This window comes from Tauraco erythrolophus, chromosome 3 (assembly GCF_009769465.1).
Source record: "Tauraco erythrolophus isolate bTauEry1 chromosome 3, bTauEry1.pri, whole genome shotgun sequence".
Taxonomy (NCBI): Eukaryota; Metazoa; Chordata; class Aves; order Musophagiformes; family Musophagidae; genus Tauraco; species Tauraco erythrolophus.
The window spans coordinates 50,110,614-50,133,031 of record NC_141467.1 but is presented as its reverse complement, the minus strand read 5'-3'; the positions used below and the strand labels follow the sequence as shown (position 1 = coordinate 50,133,031).

Here is a 22,418-nt window from a genome sequence, read left to right as displayed (position 1 = left end):
CTCAGAATTAATTTAGCATGACACGTGTCACTTGGACAGGACTTAAATTTTGGCCGGTCTACAGAGAACTTTCACAGAGGCGTCTCATTTCTCAGCAGATGTCGACACAACACGCACATCAGAATGATCGTTCCTGCTAGGCGTTCCAATTACTAAGCCTTCCAAAAATAATATTGTTACCAAGTTTGCAAAATAGTATCTTCCATCTGCACATGTATTATTATTATTAGCGTGGTAAGACAACAAGGAACATCGATAAAATGCCATTGTCAAGAATCAGAGTTATGTAACTAACAGCATTGCGTGCATATTTATATACACATGAGTATACAGATATATGCAAACAGCGCTTAATGTTCTCTCCTTTGTCTTTTCTTCTAAGATTTCCACCAACAGTGAAGGTCAGGACAGGTTACTACACTGTATATATATGTATGTTCGTAAGCACATATTCATAAGCCCAGGACATATCCACATGTATAGAACAGACTGTCAGTCTGAAGTGCTCGCTACATTAACATGGGGAAGCAAAAAACTATTAGATAAATGCACTCTGTGTTACTATTCTTTTCCTCTTAGATTGATTTATTAGCAATGCTCATGCTAATGCTCATATCAAGACTATAGATACATTAATTGTATTACTATGAAATAAAAGTAAGAAACAGTAGAGCACTGTAAGAAAGCAGCTGCTTTCTCTTGGTGTTTTATCTCCATAGCATAGAACAAGCTTTATTTAAACTTCTGCACTTAACAAAATACTGTGTAACATAATCATAGAATCATAGAATCGCATAGGCTGGAAGGGACCTCAGAGATCATCTAATCCAACCTCCCTGTCATGGGCAGGGACGCCTCTCAACTAGACCAGGCTACTCAAGGCTCCGTCCAACCTGGCCTTGAACACCTCCAGGGAGGGGGCATCCACAACTTCTCTGGGCAATTTATTCCAAAGTCTTACCACCCTCGTACTGAAGAATTTCTTCCTAAGATCTAATCTAAATCTAAATAATTTGTCTAATAATAATGTCATTTAACACCTTTATTCAGAGCGAATAACAGTTGTCAGAGCTTTAACCCTCATAAAATGTGAATCTATTCCACTTCCAAAAAACAAACAACTTGAGAAATCATGTTTTGGAAGATGACACTACCAGTAGATTCATTACCAAGCAATGAGTACTGTCTCTTATGCAATCCTTATCTCGGTTTCTCTCAAATATGTGGTTCAGTGTGTGTTAAAGAATCAGATAAAAACTTCGGTTTAAAGGAGGAAACTAAAAAAAATTAAAAAAAAAAAGGAGAGAGGCCTAAATTTATTTCAGCATTTCCAACTTCTGTAACTGGAACACAGATTGTAAGCCTATGCATTGCACAAACTCCCCCTTCTCCCCAAAAACCTCCCAAACTCTCAGTGAGGGTAAGTATTTAATGCCATTTTGGCCCTAGATTTCGTGTCCATTTCAGTGTTGTACATCACATACAATGTAGCATCTATCCAGTTATCACTGTTAACTAAAAGGCTCCTTATTCTAGAGAAATCAGATTCAGCAGCAGCAGCTATTGCTCTACTGCCCTCCGGACCAGCACTGCTCATGGCAACATGGCTCCTGCTAACCACACGACATAATCACGCACGGCTGGGCACTTTGAAATTTTAGCATGAGTTAGGCATGTTATGTTAACCACGAATAGGTATGGGTTTACAATTTGGCAGCATAGAGTTATATAGCACTTTGTGTTCACTACAGTTTACTGCAGGCATACAGGATTTATCTAGCATTAAACCTGGCAGCAGTTTCTTTCCAGAGAAATAAGTGAGAACACACGCATTGGTTCATTGTCAATTAGCTTTCAGTTAACAAATCAAAAATAAATACGGGATTTTTTTAACTTTTAACATTTTCATTTCATACTTAAGGCTAAAAGATTCTGTCTTCAAAGGGGAAGTTACTCAATCTTTAACTAACGTGATTTAAGAATAGAAATGCTAGCCAAGAAGTAGCTATACGCAGCTTGCTTAGCTTTGTGACTGCAAGCACACTTGCAAGAGATTGAAACAGATGTCAATCACCTGCCTTAACTGCATTCCAGTAAGACAGACAATTAGCACCTTGCAAAGTTGTAAACAATTCGAAGACTGAAAGTCATTCAGACTTGCTGTAGCCTTCTGTTACACTTTTCAAGACTAACCAGCTAATCAAATAGCTCTGCACCTGAGGTTTATCTCCGAACAGCTGAACTCAGATATTCAGCCTGATGATCCTAGGTAAGACTGTTAGCATACAGGTGATTCAATTCTAGCTCCTCTGGAGACTAGTGATGCTACTTAGATTTGTCAGGTTTTGTTACACCTGATAAGGGGTGCAGAGGTGGGGTAGGTATAAGAGATTCTGATATTTGCTGGTATTACGATATGTAGCTCTTACTATGCCTCTGAACTGCAAGGGAAGGAAGACAGACATAGATTTTAGCATTTTAATAGTTAATAGATCAACATATGATTAACAGCTGTGTAAAGATTTATGTTTGCTTCATAAGGATACACAGTTTGTTCATCTACTTTCATTTCTTCCTTAAGTGTTCTGAGACTCCTTCTTATCAAGACACTATAATTTTAGTATTCAATCCAAGGTTGCTTTCAGTCAGGCTGCTAACATACTCACTTTACACTGAGGATCCAAGCTCAACTACTTGTACCTTCAGTGTCTCCTAATGCGTTACTATAATCTCCCTGAGCTCCCAGGGCAGTTATCCTCCACTTCCCTGAAAGAACAAGGTGGCTTTGCCTACTGCAGGACAAAGAACAATCAGCTCTGACTCTTATCACCTAGCTAACTATGCAGGCCACAGAGCACTCATGAAGTACTGAGAATGTCCCCATGATTTCTGACGTTTGAGATGACTGTGTTTAAAGATTCTTGAAGATCAGAATCATGAGGACTATCACAAATATATTTACGTGAAGGACAGTTTGAGCATTTGCTCTCTAAAAACATCCCAACACCCAAACCTTACAAAAGCAAATGCTTAGAATACACACAGTTTTAGGGCCTGCTTGCCATAATGCCATTCACTTCTTACTTGTCCCTTAAATAATGCCTTGACTTCTCACACTGTTTGAAGTTAAGCGTTGCCACAGGTCCTACACTGTGCCCAAGATGGATATTCATAGGGCCACTGTGTTTTGAGATCCATGAACCCTCAAGTTCATTTTTTTGATATTGTGAAAGATTACTCTGTGACGGGTTGCCTCAGGTCTTCACAAAACAAACTAGTCTCAAGTTGCTTATGGATTGCCCAGAATATCCATATCTTTAAGTGCCATGTTCCAAAAATTCAATCCTTGGGATGCTCCTGAGTTACAGTTTACCCTTCACCAACACATCATAGTTTAAAAAAAACACCCTGAAAATTACAATTCTGTAGGCTGCATCATTTTACTGCAACATTCACAAGAAATATCCTGACGTAGACACAATAGTTTAATATAAAAAGCTGGTTTGCTTTTCTCATGGTGTCTAGGTTGTTGGGGTTTTGTTGGTGGTTGTTTTGGTTTTTTTTTTTTTTTTTGTTAAATGGGCTATTTCTTTCAGTGAGCAGTAGCCCTTTCCCTACCTCAGGCTGGATCTTATAAATTCAAAAATGGAAGGCTGTCCCACGTAGTGCTGAACTTCATAATCACATGTAGGAGGAGTGCACTACATAGAGAGCAGAAAGCCTCATGCAGATTCAGAAATGTCAGCGTTACTGAGCACAGATAGCATGCGTTCCTGTTTCTCTTCTCCGCTCTATCCTCCTTTATCCACAAACCTTCAGGATATGGGTTTTAGAAATCAAGCACCAACACGTGACTTATTTTCCCTAGTACAAAGTATTGAGGCTGAGAGAGCGTAAGCCCCCACCAAATTGCTATGATCCTCCCCAAAAAACAATAAAACCTTGGTAAAATTAATTTTCTTAGACGGTAGCGCTCTCATTGTCTCCTGATATTCACACTTGAAGGGGCCATATGCAGGTTTAGTGATCTTCCTTGGTGCACTAAATCATAACTACAGAGAGGCACAGTCCCAAGTCATCACGACGTGCATTGGCCTTCAGAAGACTAGGGCCTCAGGCCATGTCTAGGATTTTATAGAAAGGTAGCCAACACCCATTACCTGTCACTTTAAAAACCTGACACACCTTTCACAGCAGTAAAAATCTAACCCTTTTATTTAGTCATCAAACTCCACCCTCCACATGGCTCCACCCAGGTGAAAAGATCCCTGTATCACGTGAAAGATAGATGCAGTAGTCCCTGGTTCTACAAATTTGCTCCTTTAGGCTGGGCCTTTCAAGCAGGCACTGAACCTTTTCAGCTGAGTACTATCTACATAAATGCTCAGTAAATAAAATAACATTAATACCTTGCTTATATGTTCAATTCATGAAGCTGTGCCATGATGATATAAATTTGACTGGTCATTCAAAATCTCTGTAAAATCTATGATATTGAAAGAATATTCTGTGTGTACTTGAATATATAAAACTTACAGCTAAGTTATAATGATGTAAACATTAATTTTAAATTGTATAATATGGAAGATTAATAAAACAATCATAGTAGCAAAAATAAAGTGGATGCAATACCTATAAAGGTACAAAGCTAACTTCGAAAATAAAGCTCCCAGCATATATTCAGAGGAGATACAGCACAGACAACAGTGAAAGCTTTTCTAAATTCAATATACAGTGTTTAATGGTGGCCTGTTATAAAATCTCACTAATTTTTAACAAGTCTGCACCCTTTCCAATCTTTGTTGAACATGAGGTTATATATCTGAAGAGGTTTTTCTATACTATTTTATCTAATAAATAATACCCACATATACGGAAAGACATGGAAAATCTGCAGTCCCAGAAGGCGTTCTTATTTTCTGCATAAGCCTTCCAAAGACAAGGAATGGTCACAGTGTGTCTTCAGTAAGGTCTTTCTTTTTCCCAAAGTATTAAGCAGGATTTCAACATGTCCATCTTCTGACATTTTCCGTCCCTAATACTCATCTTTGCTTTCATTGGTTTGTGGTGCCATCACTTCCTTAGTTCACAGGTCATAACAAGTATTCCGAGTTAGGTTTTTCTTATAAAGAAAACTAATTATTTTATTTATTGTTATACCAAATAATATTTAGTATAATAATAAATAATACATTACACTCATTATCATCACATTTTTTGTCCTTCTGCAAGTCACACTTAACCTTGTCTTGTAAGGACAGAAATAACTTAAGAGACAACGTTCCTGAAATAGAGTTATTAAAAACCAAAACAAACTGTTAGTGTAGACTCAACCAAGCAAACACTGGGCTGAACATCACGTTATTTTGAGTAGACTACACTAAACAGAATAAAAGTGCCCAGATACAGTTATTAAGAAAGAGTTATTTCATTTTAAATTAACATTCTGCCCTGAAAAAAATGTCACTTATCAAGTGTAGACATCTCTTAGGCTTTGTTTTTATTGCTTTATAGGGTGATTTTTGTACAGTTAGATATAGTTTGCTGGTGCAAAACCTTAAGTGGAGATAGACATTCTAGTATTTTGTTAGACAAGGTCAGCTAAGTGAGGTCACTCTTGCTTAGGGCGCCCCGCAGTAAAACCTCCTGCCTTGTCTTCGATATACACTAACCAGTCTCTGGTAAAAGCAAGTTAGTCATCCCACAATTAAAAAACAAAACAAAACAAAACAAAACAAAAATCCCAACTCACTTTTTTTTTTTCAATCAGCCATACCCGCTTTACTTGCTTAACTTCTTACAGATAAGCAAAGCCCGATTACATAAATTGCAAAATTACACCCACAGTTTCACATTTCAGGAAAGAGGGATCCATTTCCTTGCATGCCCCAAGTTCTTGAGCTAAGCTGAGACTGTCAGCGATCATGTCATTTGTCACGCTGATTTTGATATGCTCACTTGTGTGCCACAAAGGAAAACAGAGCCAGAGTCCCATCCCTTAGACAGAGGGCAAAGCAGTTATGAGATGCACCTTTGGTGGGCAAAAATTATAATTTCTGCATAACTGGAAGGAATTGTCAAACTTGTACTTTTATTTTAAGTTAAAACCTGAAAGCAAACACCATTACGCCAAGTCAGGTTGTCCTGGTTTCACTGGGATAGAATCATAGAATCAACCCTCTGTTCGGAGAAGCTACATTTTTAAAGTAAGCTGCATTTTTGAAAGACTGCAGCACCCAATTTGGTGAGAACAAAGTTGATAAGACACTTTTAGTTTGTAGCTAGCTGTGGTATGCAGGTAACCACAGTGCTCAAGGACTTTTCAATTTACTTTATGACAATGACCCAGATGTCCAAGAACCTGGGAGGAGCATGGCGAGGGTGACTGACACTCAAATTGGCAAATGGGCATTCCATGACACCACGTAACATCATGCTTACTATAAATTGGAAAGTTTGCTGGGAACACATGCTCTTCTTCAGCTCTCTTCTTTGATGGTCACTGTCCCTGGAGTCTTGCTCATCATCCTGCACCTGAGGTCTGCTCTCTTCCAGGATTGCAGTTTTGGGACTTTCCTGCTCTGGGATTGCTGGCCAGGAATGGGCTGGACATTGGCCAAGGGCTGGTGAGCAGCTGCACCATGTATCACTTGTCTGTACATATTATTATTATCATTGTTATTTCCAGTTTTATTTCAATTATTAACAGTTCTTATCTAAGCCTATGGGTCTTCCTGATTCCCCTCCTTGAGCGGGGAGGGGTCATTGGATAACAGAACAGCTGGCTACTGTTTAGCTGCAGATACAGGCTAAACATAGAGAAAGATTAAACCTATAATTCACTTTTTTTATATTTGATTTTACACAGGAGTCTGACTTCAAACTATGGAGAAGAGATTGCTTTTACATTAATGCAAGTTTCACAAACCACTCCCTAGAGTATCCGCACAGCTTCTGTCTCAGAGAATAAGTGATTACACCACTTAGGAAGTTTCTGCATTATCTTATAACCATAAATACATGCAGTGATGTTAGTTAAGTTGCCCCTATAGTAATCACAATATTCTCTTTCCATATGCTTATATACTGAGGCAGAGACATGGGGGAGTACCATGTGGACATGAGAGAGCAAGGGCTGGTGCAGGGGAGAGTCGAAGGAGGCCTCAGAGAGAGACTCGGTGCTAGAACCTGCTACAGAAGCCATTGCTCCCCTTTGCCAGTAAACGTCTGGAAACCCCAGTGGCAAGCACAGATCGTTCCAGTGGCTGGTCCTCATCAGCCATGATAACTGCTGCCCATTACCTCAAGCCCATACTAAAGTCAACACTGAGAACCCAAAGCTTGGAAACCTGATGCTATACCAGACAGGAGTTGGTGTGATTCTACATAAGGAATTCCTGGGGGTTTTGTTCTTGTTTGATCTTCGATAATCACAAGAATGCCCACATGAAAAAAAGTGAAAAGCATGTTCAAGTTGCAGAGTCTAATATGCAGAAGTTCTGAAATCTTAGGATTGTCACCACGACTTTGATTTACCCTTTTTGCCCTTGCACAAAGGTGGCAAAATGAGCTCTAATTATGGGAGCACAGCTGGTTGGCATAATTTATTTAGATTTCCAAAAGGTTTTTGACAAGGTTCCATGTAAGGAGCTACTGGAGAAACTAAGAAGATGCAAGGAGAAAAAGGCAAACAATTGTCACAAATGAATATCTAGTTGGAGCAAGAGAATCAAAGTGTAAGATTAAATGGTTGGGTTTTATTATGACAAAAGATTAACAGTAGGGTGCTTCTGGGTCCTATACTCAGTTCAGTGTTCTTTAATATATTAAACTCAGACTAGTGAGAGAGGGAGAAACAGGGACAGGTAAAGAATAGTGAAGTGCCAGAGCCTGCAGCTATCAAAAAATACATTTGGGAAAAGGGAGATTTGCCAGTAACTTCAGTGTGACTTCTGTTACATGAGTGAACAACGTAATGAGAAAAGAAATTTAGCACTGAGACGAATGTGAAACTGTGCACAAAAGAAACTTCAAACATGCTATTTAACTTCTGAAAGTTGATAGAGCCCCATGCTCCATATGCAGCAGCAGCCAAAGACAAAGCCTAACATGCCGGATTCCATAAGAAATAGGTCAGAGAGTAATATCAAATACATATATATTGTAATCGGAGGCATACCCTTGCTTAGAATACTACATGCAGCATAAGTCACCTTTACGGAAAAATGGAATATTGTAGGACTAAATAGACTTGGGAGAGAACCAAGACAATGATCAAAAGCTGCGAGTAATTCTCACAGGAAAAGAGACTGAGAAGAGTGAAAAACTTTATCTCAGAAAGCAGACGTGATTAAAGTATATAAAATAATGAATCATACAGAGAAGGTAAAACCCAGGAACTTCTTTATTCATTGTCTCAAAGCACAAGAGGATATTAAATGAAATAGATAAGAAAAAAAATCAGAAGAAATACATTTTAAGTAATTCACAACTCAACATGCCACTCTGCCACTGACTGCCATTACAGAGTTTTAACGCTATAGAGATATCAAAATTTTATACCAGTATAAACACCATCCAGCTAACCCAGTAACAAAATTCGAAGTTATATTAAACTATTGATTGTGTCAAACCATTAAAGATTTGGATGGGATATTTGGGGGAAAAATATTACTTCACATACGTCTTCTGTAGCCTCTCCTTTTCCTCTGATATATCTGAGACTAGTCAATGTCACGGATAAGAAAAGGTAAAGAATGAGTGTGACCCACAGTAGCAACCCCTATTTTTCCATGCATAGGACAGATTTATTCACTGGAAGAACAATTATTTGTTACATTGCTTTATTCTCATTGCTGAAGGTATGACCTGCTTAACTTACTGCGTGCTACTTGTTTCTATTCTGAATATAAAGGAATAAATTTTCTCACAAACATTTCAATGGCATCTGAGCATTCCACAAAGATCAATGGGTTTATTTCCACAATATCTCATAAAGTGGGGGGAAAAAAATATACTCTCCAAGTTTACAAATGGGAAATTGAAACAAACAGACTAAGATAAATATCCACGAGCCTGAGATGGTAGGTCTTGATTTTTCAGAGTACTTCCTTTAAGAGTTTCTATGCCCAAAGCATGGCCTTGGACACTAGTAGTTAGGCACAGTTCCAGCATCCCAAAGCAGAGCACTTGTAAAGGAAGAAACACAATTCGTTGTGCAAGATATCCCACGTGGCAGTCAGACAGGACAGAAGCACGCGTGCATCACCATAGAACATCAATAAACCTGTGATACGGACAATCATTGAGCAATTCAAAATCTAGTCCCTCCAGATTTATTTCTGTCCCTTCTCGGAATCCAGTTTTAGAAATACTTACGAGCGTGTCTATGCGGATGGGTCCAGACAGAGCTGAACTTGCTCTGACTAAACCAAGCTGTTCAAACCTGTTGGCACAGACGTATCTCGATGCATGTGCACCACTACTTACCAACGGAGCTGCACAGATGCCAAAGTTGCTCTGTGAGCAGTGTGAACCACTTGTGAGATATGATTGTTCATGCTGATGTAGCTCCAGCAGATTAAGCAACGCTAAAAAACACTGCCTCACCAACATGCAAAAGGAACAGAAAAACTGCAGAAAGTCACATATTGTCTTCCATACCATCGACTTCTGCTTGCAAGCAGCAGCCAATACCAACACCCATCACCAACATGAGCCACCATGTTACCGCATTCATTGTAAAAGCAATTTGCTCTGTTCCTTAGATTTGAGCTCAGGATGGAAGAGAAAATCACCTGCCCTCTCTTTAGGTACAACCTTGTTTCAGGTGTGTTGAGGCTTTGCTAGCAGAGAACGTTGCAGGGGTTTTCTTCCACCCACCCTACTTTTTTGCAAACTTTATCCACCCTACCACCTTGAACACATGGTAAAGAATGCAAGAATTTGTAGAGACTCGAGGTATTGCCCCAAGCAACAACTGCAAGGTGCGCTGCACAAGCCCACTTTCTGTCTTTCCCAGTAGTCCCAACTATGGATACATCCCTCCACACTTAACACCCACAGAGGTTTGAAAAAACACCTCTCCGTGCATTTTGTACCCAGGGAGCTAGGAATGAACACCCACTGGTCTGCTGCCTGCTCCTACGAGCTAAAAAGCTGGCATGTCAAGTTGAAATCAAGCTTCTCCTAGTGTCCTTAGAGAAAATTCCTAGGAACTAACGTTGCAGCAGAGCTAGAAAGGATGTTCCTAACGCTCTTAAAAGCAAGCCTGAGCTCAGTGTGAAAATAAAACTTTATTTTTTTCCCCTTCATAAAAGTGGCCTTGCCAAAGAATTAAAAAAACAAACAAACCCCCCAAAAATCAACCCAAACAAATGTCAAAGGAAAAACAAAACAAAAAAAAGAAAGACAAAACACACACAAAAAAAAAAGAAAGAAAAGGAAGAGTTTGGTCCACAAACTTGCCGGCAGTCCCAAGGACAATAAACAAGCACGAGGCGGCTCGGAGAAAGGGAAATCTCTTCAAATCCTTGACGTGTCTTTTGTTAACTTCCCGTAATTACTTTTTTGGCACGGCCATGCCGGGACGCTCAAAACACCAGTTTGAAGAGTCAGCCCTCACAGCTGGGAAGCAGGGCTTTAAACAACAAAACCGAAACAGGGAGGGAAAAAAAAAAAAAAAAACACAACAAACAAAACCAAACACGATGCCGTGTGCGGACACCCCGCCCCTGAGTCACCCGTCCCTCGGAGACACAGCTCGCTTCTTGCCGCGTTAAAGACACCCGACCTCCAGCGAGCCTCGTCCTCCCGAGCTGCGCGGGGCGGCAGCAACGAGCGCGCCCACTCGGCTCCCCTGCCTGGGCGCGAACCGAACCGGGACACAACCGAGGGGCGGCGGGAAGGCGGCGGGAAGGGCGCGCGCCCCACGCCCCCCCGCCGCGGTCGGCGGAGGACGGTTGGTCGGCGGGTAACGGCCCGGCTCGCGCCGCCGGCTGCGGGCGCTCAGTCAGCGCCGCGCCGCACAACCCGCCCGCCTGACTCGGCGCTGGCCCGCGGTGCCGTGAGTCAGTGCGCCGGGCCCGGCCCGGCCCGCCGCGCTACCCTACAGCCAGACGCGCCGGGCACCGGCGACCAACGCCAGCGGTCACCCAAACGCGAGCCGCCAGCCCCGCGGCGGCCAACACTGGGGCCTTGTTAAGCGGCGTGACTCACCAGCCGCCCTCCCCCCGCGCATGTCCCCCGCTCAGGATGTAACAGCTGTTCTGTCTCCAGCAAGGTCGCTGTAATTACGCCACATAAAAATAGTTACAAGGTACTTTGGGAGGATTTGCTGTTAAAACGCTGCTTCTTCCTCTTCTGCTGTGAACGCGCGCTTGTGCGGGTGCCCGCGCCGCCGGGCAGGAGGGCGGGGGAAGGAAGGAGCCCTGCTCTGCCGTTGGAATTCATTATTTCATCAGCCGTCTACCGCCTGCGCTCCTCAGCCCCCCGTGCCCGCCGCCGCTCGCCCGCGGACAGCCCAGCACGTGGTGGTGCAGGAGCAATATAAATACACACGCTCCCGTGCATAAAAACCACGCTACATCCGCACGCGTGTTTCGAGGCTTGTTTTACTTTCCACGCCAAAGCCTTCGCGCGTGAAGTTTCAGCCCAGGGCTCGGCGTTCAGGGCTTTCAAGTACGCGCCCGGCGCCCGCCTCGCTTTGACAAGGGGCGGCGGGGGAGACCAGGGACCCACTGCCGAGGCCGTCGGCGTTCGGGGAGGGCTTTCCACCCCCCCGCTCGGTGGGAAGCTGAAGCGAGCCTTCCGCGAACGAGGAGCTCGCAGGTCCCGCATTTCCCATCTCGGAGGAAAATAAACTGTTGCTGCAACACGTGCTCGCCTGAGAGGGATGAGTCAAGCTGCGAGACTTTTTCTCTCTTTACAGCTACGAGCATGTGTCGCAGCCAAACCCACGGGGCTCGGGGCGGGGGGGAGAAAAACAACCTTTACAAACTCATGTAAAAGTAACTCTAGAAACGGAGCTCGTCTTCCCCGCGGAACAGCCGGCCAGGGCTCGTTCAGTGCTTTCGGGGAGGTGGGGGGGGCAGGAGGCGAAGCAGCCCCGCCGGGCCGCTCGACAGCCAAAAAGGGGGATGCCGGTCTTCGGAGGGCTCCTTCTGCCGTACGTACTCTCCTTTCTTCTCTCTATTCACGCGAAGGAGTGGGTGGTTCATCCGGCAGCAACAGGAGGAGGCTAGTCAAGGGCAGCTGTCAAAATCTTTCCCCCTCCTCTCTCGCCCCCTTCTCCTTCCAGTTTAATGATCAAACGTCTGCCTGGAAAAAAGGCGAGGGAGCGGGAGGCACGCAGGCCTCCCCCCACCGCCGCTGTTTTGTGTGCATGAGCGAGCGGCTACGGGCGGACACCCCCCCCCCCCCGCGTCGGCCCGTCCCTCCCCTCCTGTCTGACAGAGCTACAGCAGCCCGGGAGGGGAGGAGAGAGGAGGAGGAGGCAGCGCGGCAGCCGCGAGTGCCAGTGCGGCGCTCGGTTACTCTCCCGTACTCGCTGCGGGAAGGTGGGGGAGGGCGGGCGCTGTGTACCTTTCCCTCCCGTGCCTTTCCTCACTTTAACGAGCCGGGGCCAATCGCCGGCAGAAGGGAACAAAGGGACGGGGGGAGGGAAGCCCACCTCGGCAGCGGCCGCACCAGAAACCCCCCCGGGGGAGGCAGAGCCCTGTGGATCCCGCTGACAGCAGCGCGGCCCCGGAGTGGGCGCCTGGATCAGCCGCAGTGTTTCTTCTTCTTCTTCTTCTTCTTCTTCTTCTTCGTCGTCGTCGTCCTTCTCCTTCACGCCAAGTTTAAAGGGGGCAGCGTCTGGCAAAGGGAGAGAAACTTGGGTCGGTGTCCGGCGGCGGCTCGGTCTTCGCAATCAAGATGAAAAGTAAAAAAGGTAGTTATGATGGATGTCCTCGGCTGCGGGGAGACAGCGGGGTGCCCTGCGCCTCTCCCTACGGGAACGGCTTGTGGCGGGGGGAGGAATCGGGGGGGTGGCTGGTTTATTTCTCCACCGTTTTCTCCCCCGTGCCGCCCCCCGCTCCGGCCGAGCTCCCGTGGAAGATGGCAGTGGATGCTCCGTTCCCAGACAAAACACGCGGGGCTGTTGTTTGCAGGCAGCCGCCTCTCCGCGCCGCTGGCTCCCTGTCAAAAACACGTCCAGCCGCCTGCTTTGTGCCTCCGCGAAGTTTTGTTTTCTCTCCCTCCACCAAGCCTCATCCCCCCCTGCCCTCCGCTAAAATGCGTTTTGTCGCTTTTCCCCACCGAGCCCAGCCGTCCCGGTAACGGGGGTCGTGGATGTGGGTGGTTTTCCCAACTTGGGGCGAGGAAAGCGGGGCCGCCCGCAACTCCGAGCGCCGCGGGCCGCTGGCAACTCTTTGTTCGCGGAGGTGCGGGGGGAGCGGGCACGCCGGCGGGGGGCTGGGGGCGGCGGGGGGCGGGGGGCATCGGCAGGAGGGTCTCGAACCCCTCTGTTGCGTTGTTTTGCTGAAAGTTGCTGCCTTTTCCTTCCCTTTCTTTTATCCCTTAAAACATGGAGGGGGAAAAAAAGTACAAAAGTTTCGACACAGTTAGGATTAAAAGCAAGAAGACTCTCCCCTCCCCCCTGAAAAATAAGGCTCTTTTGAGTTTTCTTTGTGTTGATTTTCAAACAGACGAACTTTACAGTCAGAGGATTGTTACCTCTTTGCGCTTGTGGTCCTTTAAGTGCCTTTAAATTAAAGAGCTTGGCCACAAAGACGCGGAACGTGCTTTCAGATTTCACACATCTGCTGTGGGTGGGAAGAAGTTTGTAGCAAAGCACTGTCTTTTCAGTTGCGATTTACCAGCCCGTAGTGGGGATGAAGGGTGTTTTGCATTCAAAGACCATTAAATTACCGAAAGTGGAGGGTTATAGAGAGGCAGTGCGCATGTTCAGTACTCCAGAGTTGTGCTGTTTTTCCCCTACTACGCATTCCTGCGGCTCTATAGTAGAGCAGCCTCGCTTATTGTTAGTGTCCTCGGAGCAATTAACGCATATGTAGTTCGTGAAATCATTGGGCTGCTGGAAACGTGATGTACTAATATGGTTTGTAGCCCTCGTAAGAAGCTTCGGACGTGCCGCTCATCTCAGAGGAGCACACACAAAGGGGATTTAGCCACAAAGACGAAGTTTAAACAGCTTGCAGGGGTGGTGTTTAAAAGCGCAGCGTTCCCGGTTCCCGCAGGAGTCGGGCGCGTTGCAGCCTGCCTGCCAGCGGCACGGATTTGTACAGTACAACATGCGCTGCACAGCGAGCTCAGCCGGCTGTGCCTGGAGACAGTGACAGTACTGGCTTTAGAATGTTTCGGTCGTCTTAAGTGGGATGAGATTCTTAACCTTATTGCAAGCAGGTTTTCTTTTTTTTTTTCTTTTTTTAATGGTTTCGCTGAATTAATTTAGCCCAGTTATTTTTAGGACATTCCTATGCTCCCTATTTGCACAGCAGTGGTGAGCTGGTTTCCTGTCTGCTGTTGCTTCCATTGTTCAGGCTTCTTTCCCCGAGGGCAGCTGCTAGTTGGTGAAATACCAAACTCCCTGCACTTTCAACTGTTGTTCTTGCCACCCCCGAAATAAATGCGTGTGAAAAACGCTGACGTAGTTTCTAGGTATGCATGTGTAGGGTTTTGTGTGTGTGTGTGAAGATCTGCTTTGAGGATTGCAAGTCCTGGGCTGAAACAATGGAAACAATGAAAGGTGACAGGCGGGAGGGAGAACTTTTGCGAGGGGCCATAGGCCTGGGGTTTGCGTGGCAGAAATTAAAAGGTGAGGAGACAAAGAGGGAAACTTTTAAAAAGATGTTAGGGCTAGGGTGCCTTTGTTTTATTAAAGATTCGGCTTGTAGTTATTTGTGACCTCCTGGCATTTGAGGCTCATTCAAGAAGTTTCAATGAGTGACTTTGTTACAGATTTCTTGCTTGTGCTCCTAGAAAAATCCCGTTTAAAGAAAAAAAAAAAAGTATATTGTAGCCAAGGCTGGCTGCTTTAGAAGTGATAGAGCACAAGCTGTGAAATGCGGAGGAAAACAAATAAGCTGGTTCCTCAATTATGAAACCTATTCAGAGGAGTACGTGTGGGGTTTTTTTTTTTTTACTGTGGAAATTCCCTTCTGCATCTTTGTAGTTCTTGGTTACTTATGAATAATTTTAAACTAATTTATTTTGTTGGTGGATTTTAAATTCACATTAAACTTTAGTTAAGTTTTTTTTGTTTACATGTTGGATTTTTTTTTTTTTTTTTTTAGCTAACAGGCTGTGGATTAAAACACCGAGGACTCTTCTGTGAATAGTTCCATTTACAAATAATGTGATAACAATCACTCGAACATATTCAGATTGTTAATTAGCTGATGTAGAATACGGTCTCGCAAAGACACAGGCATGTGCTCAAGTTTATACATGTGAGGAATCCTACTGAACTTGGTTACAACAGGATCGGGGCCTTAGATGGGAACCGGTTCTGTTTATCTGTGCTCGTAAAAAAAATCCGGTTTAAGAAATTCAGAGAACCCTAAGGGGGTGAGAGGGTTTCCGTAAGGTGATTTTTTTTTTTTTTTTTTTGTCCATCCCCTCTCTGGAGGGCAGAGATTGTTCCTTGTGATATACTTTGTCCTGGTTTGAATAACAATTGGCTTCTGCCACTTCCTCTGTGAAGCTCTTCCTCGACACAATGGGACAATTTGTTTTTTTTCCCTGCTACTCAAACCTCAATTTTTCTTTTGTTTAACTTCCATTTCATTTGTCTCAGCCTCTCTAAATACTTCGTCCTCCCCCTCAAAGTATTTCAGCATGCCTTCTTAAGTAGCAGTAGTTTATTTTGAAATCACCTTTAGTCATCGCTGTACTTTTTGCCCAAGTTCTTTCAAGCTGTTAACGGTTGGGTGCTGAGCCCTGACTCGAGATCCTCCGTGTGATCTTCCCTGAGCTGATTAGGGGAGGACCTGTAAAGTCTTTGGGCTGTGATACAATGCAACAGCGCACATTCAATCATGCGTATGACTTCAGCTGGGAAGCCAGGAGGATAAAGTAATTTATAAAGAAGGGATGCTGATCGTGTAGTTCTTAGGTCATCGTTAATAGCGTGGACTGCTCAGCTGAGTGGTGATGGCGGGAGTGGAGAATTGTGATTTTGTGTTGTTTCTCAGAGCTCTCTGCAAATGAACTCGTGCTTTTACTCCTGTAAAAGCAGTTTGGTTTAGATTGAACGTATTGAGGAGGAGATGTGAAATAACCCGGCGCTAGCTTGCCTTTAAGATGAAATAAATTGATAGGTCAGCTGGGGCTACTCGCCGTGTCCACAAGCCTGTATTCTGGGTGTAAATAACAGTAAGCCAATGGTCCAGTGGTGGAGCCTGGCCAGAAGCCTTTTCAGTTGGGCCCTGTTAAAACAGGAAACCAGCAGCGAATAGCCTGATTACTAACAAGACGGAAAAACAAAGCTGGGTTGTAATCAGCAGGAATGCTTTAATGAAAACAGAGCCTTGACAGCAACAACGTGGCTCCTGCTCTAGTAAAAAATATCAGCTGGGGCAGTGCGAGATTTCTAGCCATGACTTCCTGTTGCTGCTTGCTCCGTACCGTACCGTGCCGCGCCACGCCATGCCGCAGAGATCTGCCACAAGTTCAGAGGGCTGATCATCTATTCAGATGAGCTCATTTGAATGAAGAGAAGTTGTACTACACTGGGTTTCCTGCTCAACCCAAACCTGCTTTGTGTCACTAACTTACTGTGTCAATTAATATGACACACTAAGCGAGCAGGTCAAAGGGCAGGCTCCACTGTTGACTCATTTCTTGCTAGATAGGTTACAGTTAGTCAGATGGCAACTTTTACTTTAGCAAAAGGTCTTCTTCTAAAAGAAAATAGAGAAAGGTTTTTATGCTGCTAGGGCTTTCAGAGAGTATTTTGTCACTTTTTCGGGTAAAAAAGAGCAACAGTTCTGGAAGAATTTTTGCTGTCAAGTCAGTTTTCTCAAATTCAAAGAGGTGGCTGTGGAGTCTTTTAGCTGTGTGTTGGATCTTTGGATCTTGGAGAGGTTGCTCCAGATGGGTTGGTATGCTCTGGATGACTTGTTGTTATTCCATGTAAATATGGCTCACGAACCATTAGACAACTCATTTTCTCATAGGAGTAGTTTCTTTGGCTTCTCTTCCTTCTTATTTCCAGCCCTCACTGTTTGCCTCTCCCTGTTTTCTAAGGTTCTGTCTTGCTGCCTATTATGTTTAAAAACAAACAAAAAACCCAACCCACTGAAGTGCTGCAACACTTCTGGTTTCTGACAAACAAGAACAACGCACTTGAAAACATTGTCTGAATAACGTAGGCTAGTTTTAGCTAGTTTTAAAGTCAATTTGAAAGGGGCAAGATGCTTTGCAGAGCCATCAAGTTGTCTGTGCGAGATCTTTGTTCCAAGAAGAGCTCCTCATGGCTCCGGGAGCCCGTTGTGCAAGGCGCGTTCTCAGGTTAGGTTGCAAGTGTGACAGCACTTTCCATGAAGCTATGACAAGTACAAAGCGATTTGCTCGGAATCATTTTAAAGCAAACTTGACTTACTTTCTGCATCAATTAAGAACTTGTTTACATAATTTGGAGTTTATCTTGTGTCGGCTATTTAAATATTGTCCTATTGTTCCTGTTCCATGACTGGATAATTTATGTAGCTAATCATCACAGGAAAAATTTGGTATGTCAGTTTGGTGTTTGTCAGTTACATAAAGCAGCAATTGGGAGAATAAAAACAATACTAAGTTACTGAGGTAACTATGCCAGGCAAATTGCAGATTGATCATCCTACTGGGAGTGCTTGCATGTCAAAAACATGCATTGAAATTTGGACAACTTAAACTAAATTTAAGGATGTTGGTGCTATTCATAAATAGGGGAAGGAAAGAATAAATTACTGTGTCAGCTTTGGCTAAAGTTGGAAAGTATGGGGAAAGGTCCTCCTCTCCTCCCCTCCCTCTCTCGACTCTAAATATTAAGGAAAATTTACACACACACATCTCTTTCTTTCTTTCTTGGGATTTTTTTGTTTGTGTGTTTGTTTTTAAAACAACATTAATTCCTTCATTTTATTTACTTATGGATATAACTATGGCTTTATATAGTTTTCTACTTTCACAAACACACTTCTTGTATTTTGGGGCTGACTTTGCTTCCTTAAACAGAATTTTTGAATTGTGAGTGGTTGCCCACATAAAAATTTTACTTTTGGCATTTAACTTGTTTTTACTAATAAGGTTTTTAGTTTTGATGTTATGAATGAGCAAGTTTCTTTCTCCCCCACCCCTCCAATCTAAGTTAAAAACACAGAAAGACTAAGAGCTTGTTTTCCTTCTATAGGAAGGAAAATTAGAAAAAAAGCATTAGAAAATGCTTCTGAAAGCCATTATACTTTCAGTTGAAATTAGTATTAAATTGTACTAGTTGAAAACAGGTGGTATCTTATTTGAATTTATATATAGTTTGTAAGATTGCTAAAATCTCTGGTGAGCTTAACTTGGTGAGTATTTGAAGCACGGTTTTCTTTGTGTTTTACAGTACTATTTGTTTCCTTGGTGACTTCTATACCCTACCAAAGGAGTAGAAGTCTAGTCTTCCTAACTATTGAATACTTTTATGTTTGTTTTAATTTTATTTACATACCATAGCTTCATGTTAATAGTAGTATGGGGGGTGTGTGTATATATATATATAAAAAAAGGGATAATCAAATCCTGAAAGCTGTTCCTTCCTTTGTGTTGAAGGAAGGAGGTATGCAGTTGACTTGTAAATCTGGAGCCTTGGTAGTAAGTGTAGCACAGAACACACATTTCCACAGATTAAAATACGAGATGAAAACTCATAATAATCGAAAAAATAATCAGGATGCAAAGTGGTACATTTAAAACAAACAAACAAACTAACCCACCCAAACAGTAGATAATCGTAGTTCTTTGATACAGAAGTGCAATTAAATTACAGAAGCCTATCTCCTGATAAGTTGTTCGACTCTTTACATGACTTAGGCACCAGGTCCTTTCTTTTCCTGCACTTTTTTTTTCCTTCCTAAGTGGAAATCCACTCGGGGGTGGGGGCAGACACAATTTTCCCCTTTCTTCTTTTCTTGTTCCGTTAGTTTTTATTAATAGATCTGGAATGAGCTATTAATTTATAAAATCTACACGCTATTTCTCCCAGGAGGGATGCATCAGCATGTTAAGAAGTAATTAAATAACCTATTGCTTGAGTTGGGGGTGTTTTAAGTTCTTGCTTATTGACCGTTTGCCCAGCCACTGGATAGTTATCCTTGAAGAAAAGTGTTAGATGCCTACCATAGCAAGCAAATTTGGACAATGTAGGCATTAGATAGAAGCTGTGTGATAACATGCAGCAGATAAAAGGTTGCCAGGGGAACAAGAAAATGAGGGTTTGCGAAGAAGAATTCCCCTAGGAACAGATCATTGGTGCTACTTTTTGTTCAGCTGACAGAAAAGCTACAGCTTGTCGAGTTAACGCTACAGGACAAATCTTTTGTATAGGAGGCTGTACTGTGGTTCATAGCAAAGACAGATAATGCAATAAAAAGTGTCTGAAGCATAGTATGCTGGAGCTGAGTAGTTTATGGATTTAGGAGGCTGATTGTTCTTGTCTTCTTATAATTGTAGGTGTAGTTGCAATATCAGGCAGTGAAACGGAGGATGATGACACTATGGATGTCCCGCTGGATCTTTCCTCATCTGCTGGCCCAGGCAAACGGAGGAGACGTGGCAACCTGCCCAAGGAATCTGTGCAGATTCTTCGGGACTGGCTATATGAGCACCGATACAATGCTTATCCTTCAGAGCAAGAAAAAGCGCTGTTATCCCGACAAACACACCTTTCCACACTACAGGTATTTGAAAAAGTAGTTCTCACTTCAAAAGGATCTGTTTTCTTAATTTACCTGCGGTCTACTCACTGATACAAATGTTTTCACTGCATGTGAGAGTCCGTTTTTTATTGTCACTCACTCTCCTCCTGATGGCACTTGTTAGGAGAAGTACAAGTGAATTGTATGTTACGATGATCTTTGTTTTTTGGGACAAAATTACTTCTCTGGGAGAGCAGACAGTCATGAATTCAAGCATGCATGCTAATTTTTGCGAAATTGGGCCCCAAAAGACATAAAGTGTCTGCATAAGGTAATGTATTGTGAGAAGAAGGTATTTATTTGTCAACAGAGGTTTTATGGTGATGGATAAGCAGCTTAACGTATAACTCTTCACTTCTAAAACTGCAACTTGAGGCTTGTTCCTGTAGAACGTGCACGTATATAATTGTGTATGGTGACTTCCACTAAGATCAGTGGAACAACCAATATAGATAGAGCTACTCAAGTGTGTTAGTATAGGTATGATGAGGCTTTTGTGTGGTTAGTTGGATTCTTATGCCAGGATACCACTGGCAGCTGTGAGGTCCCTTGGATGCATCATGCTCGTCTTCTGCGATCATCTTTGGTGGAATAGCTGTTGACAAGTGCTGCTTTCCACCTCGTGGGAAAGGTGGCTGCATGAGAACTTGGGTAAACCCTGGTTTGATTTCGAGAGATGCTAAGCAGAGCACTCCTGTTGACTTCTGAGCTTGCTTTTCTAGATTAATTCGTTGGTACAAATTTTGTAATTGGCTATAAAGTAAAATTTCCTTAATGTAACGTCACAAAGAAAACCTTCTTTATATAGTAAACAGAAAAAAGACGTTAAACTATAAACTATCCTGTATTGCCCAGGAAACTGGTTTGATGTTTAAACAAGGACAAACTTAAGTGAGGTAATTCATGTTATGTCTGTCGACACAGTCAGTTGAACAAGGAAAATCAGTAACTATTTGTGGGAGGAGTGGCTCTCTTCAAAAAGAAAAGGTTTTCCTGTTGTTAATTAACCTAAGCTAGGGAACAATAGCTAATAGGTTAATGTGTGCGCACAGAGTTAAAAGCTAAACTCCTCCTGGGTTGGAGCTAGCAGTCTTCAGATGTCCCGGGGCTTTCTGTAACAGGAGCGGGGAGCCGGGGGTAGAACTGGGACAAGGGAAGGGCCTTTGCCAGGCTTGTCAGAACTTGTCAGTAGGTCTCTCTTTTGTTCTGCAGTTAAGGAAACTGCTGGGAGGGATTCATTAATCTAACCCAACGACTCTAATGGCACATAGTTGGAAATGAATGAAGGCAGAAATTAAGATGTCGTTATATTCCCAGGTCTGCAACTGGTTTATCAATGCACGCCGCAGGCTTTTACCTGACATGCTGAGGAAGGATGGCAAAGACCCGAACCAGTTCACCATCTCGCGGCGAGGGACCAAGCTTCCCGAGGGCGGCCTGGTGGAGTCTTCCATCAGCACGAAGAACTACATTCCTCTGCTGGAGGAGACCGCCTTCCTTCCCGCTGCCGCACCGCTTGGCAAGACTGTGTCCTCTTCCAAGCCGGCTTCACCGGGATCGGTCCTGGCTCGGCCATCAGTGATTTGCCACACGACCGTGACTGCATTGAAAGATGCCCCTTTCCACTTTTGCCAGCCGGCTGAGGGAGGCCAGACCACGGACCTGCAGCAGCTCCCGGCCAACGGCTTCACAGACAACTCCCTCTCCTACCACGAGGACGCATCTAAACTGGGACCTGGCGCAAATGCGCAAAGTGGGCTCTTTAACACTCCTCCTCCAACCCCACCAGACCTCAACCAGGATTTTAGTGGATTTCAGCTACTGGTGGATGTTGCACTCAAAAGAGCCGCAGAGATGGAGTTGCAGGCGAAACTTATGGCCTGAGTCCCCTTCCCTCTCCTTCCCCGTTTTGTTGTTCCAGGCAGGGATCTAACAGCTGTGTGGTTATTGCCACCCACACGATATCAAAAGACTTCACTGCATTATTATTATTTTTTTTTATTAATCTTATTTGCACAAGGGATTGCTGAAATGAAGCTTCCTGTCACTGAGATGGTCTTCAGTGGAATATGGTCATTCCAAGAATTATAAACTTAAAGCTACTGTAGAAAGAAAGGATTGTGTGTTGTTTTTTTTTTTTAATGTTTTCTTTGTAGGTTTTTCATAATGTGAGATGGTTCCCAAGATCATGTGATTTGTTTTTGTTTCTTTCAGACTGTGCAATATCTAGTAATGATATAGAGTCTTCTTATCATTCCCATGAGGAAACAGAATATACCGACACGCTGTCTAAAATTTTCAATTTTTTTAACAACACAAACTTTGGATGATTATGCTTTTTTCCCATAATGTAATAAAATATTTTCTTTAAAAATGGATGCATACGGAGTATTTTGTTGAATATGAGCTTTGCAGAAAACACAGCTTTACTCTAGAAATAAATGGAAGTGAGAAATACTTTTGAGCTCATACTGA

General features: G+C 43.4%; 1 protein-coding gene across 2 annotated transcripts; it reads left to right on the top strand.

Moving 5' to 3' along the window:
- Window positions 1-12,915: 12,915 nt before the first annotated feature.
- On the top strand, window positions 12,916-21,827 carry TGIF1 (TGFB induced factor homeobox 1). Of its 2 annotated transcripts, none has more exons than XM_086609219.1 (3): window positions 12,916-12,931; window positions 19,699-19,925; window positions 21,261-21,827. In XM_086609219.1, the coding sequence occupies exons 1-3, from the start codon at window positions 12,916-12,918 to the stop codon at window positions 21,825-21,827; spliced, it is 810 nt and encodes a 269-aa protein (XP_086465345.1). The 2 variants fall into 2 exon arrangements, with proteins under 2 accessions (XP_086465345.1, XP_086465344.1); XM_086609218.1 differs by lacking the exon at window positions 12,916-12,931 and adding an exon at window positions 14,734-14,818.
- The last annotated feature ends 591 nt before the right edge of the window (window positions 21,828-22,418 follow it).

Coding starts and splice junctions, on each gene's coding strand:
- TGIF1 (XM_086609218.1), top strand. CDS start 14,734: ATGGAAACAATGAAAGGTGACAGGCGGGAGGGAGAACTTTTGCGAGGG. Junction 14,819..19,698: donor TGCGTGGCAGAAATTAAAAG/GTGAGGAGACAA, acceptor TTATAATTGTAG/GTGTAGTTGCAATATCAGGC. Junction 19,926..21,260: donor CACACCTTTCCACACTACAG/GTATTTGAAAAA, acceptor TTATATTCCCAG/GTCTGCAACTGGTTTATCAA.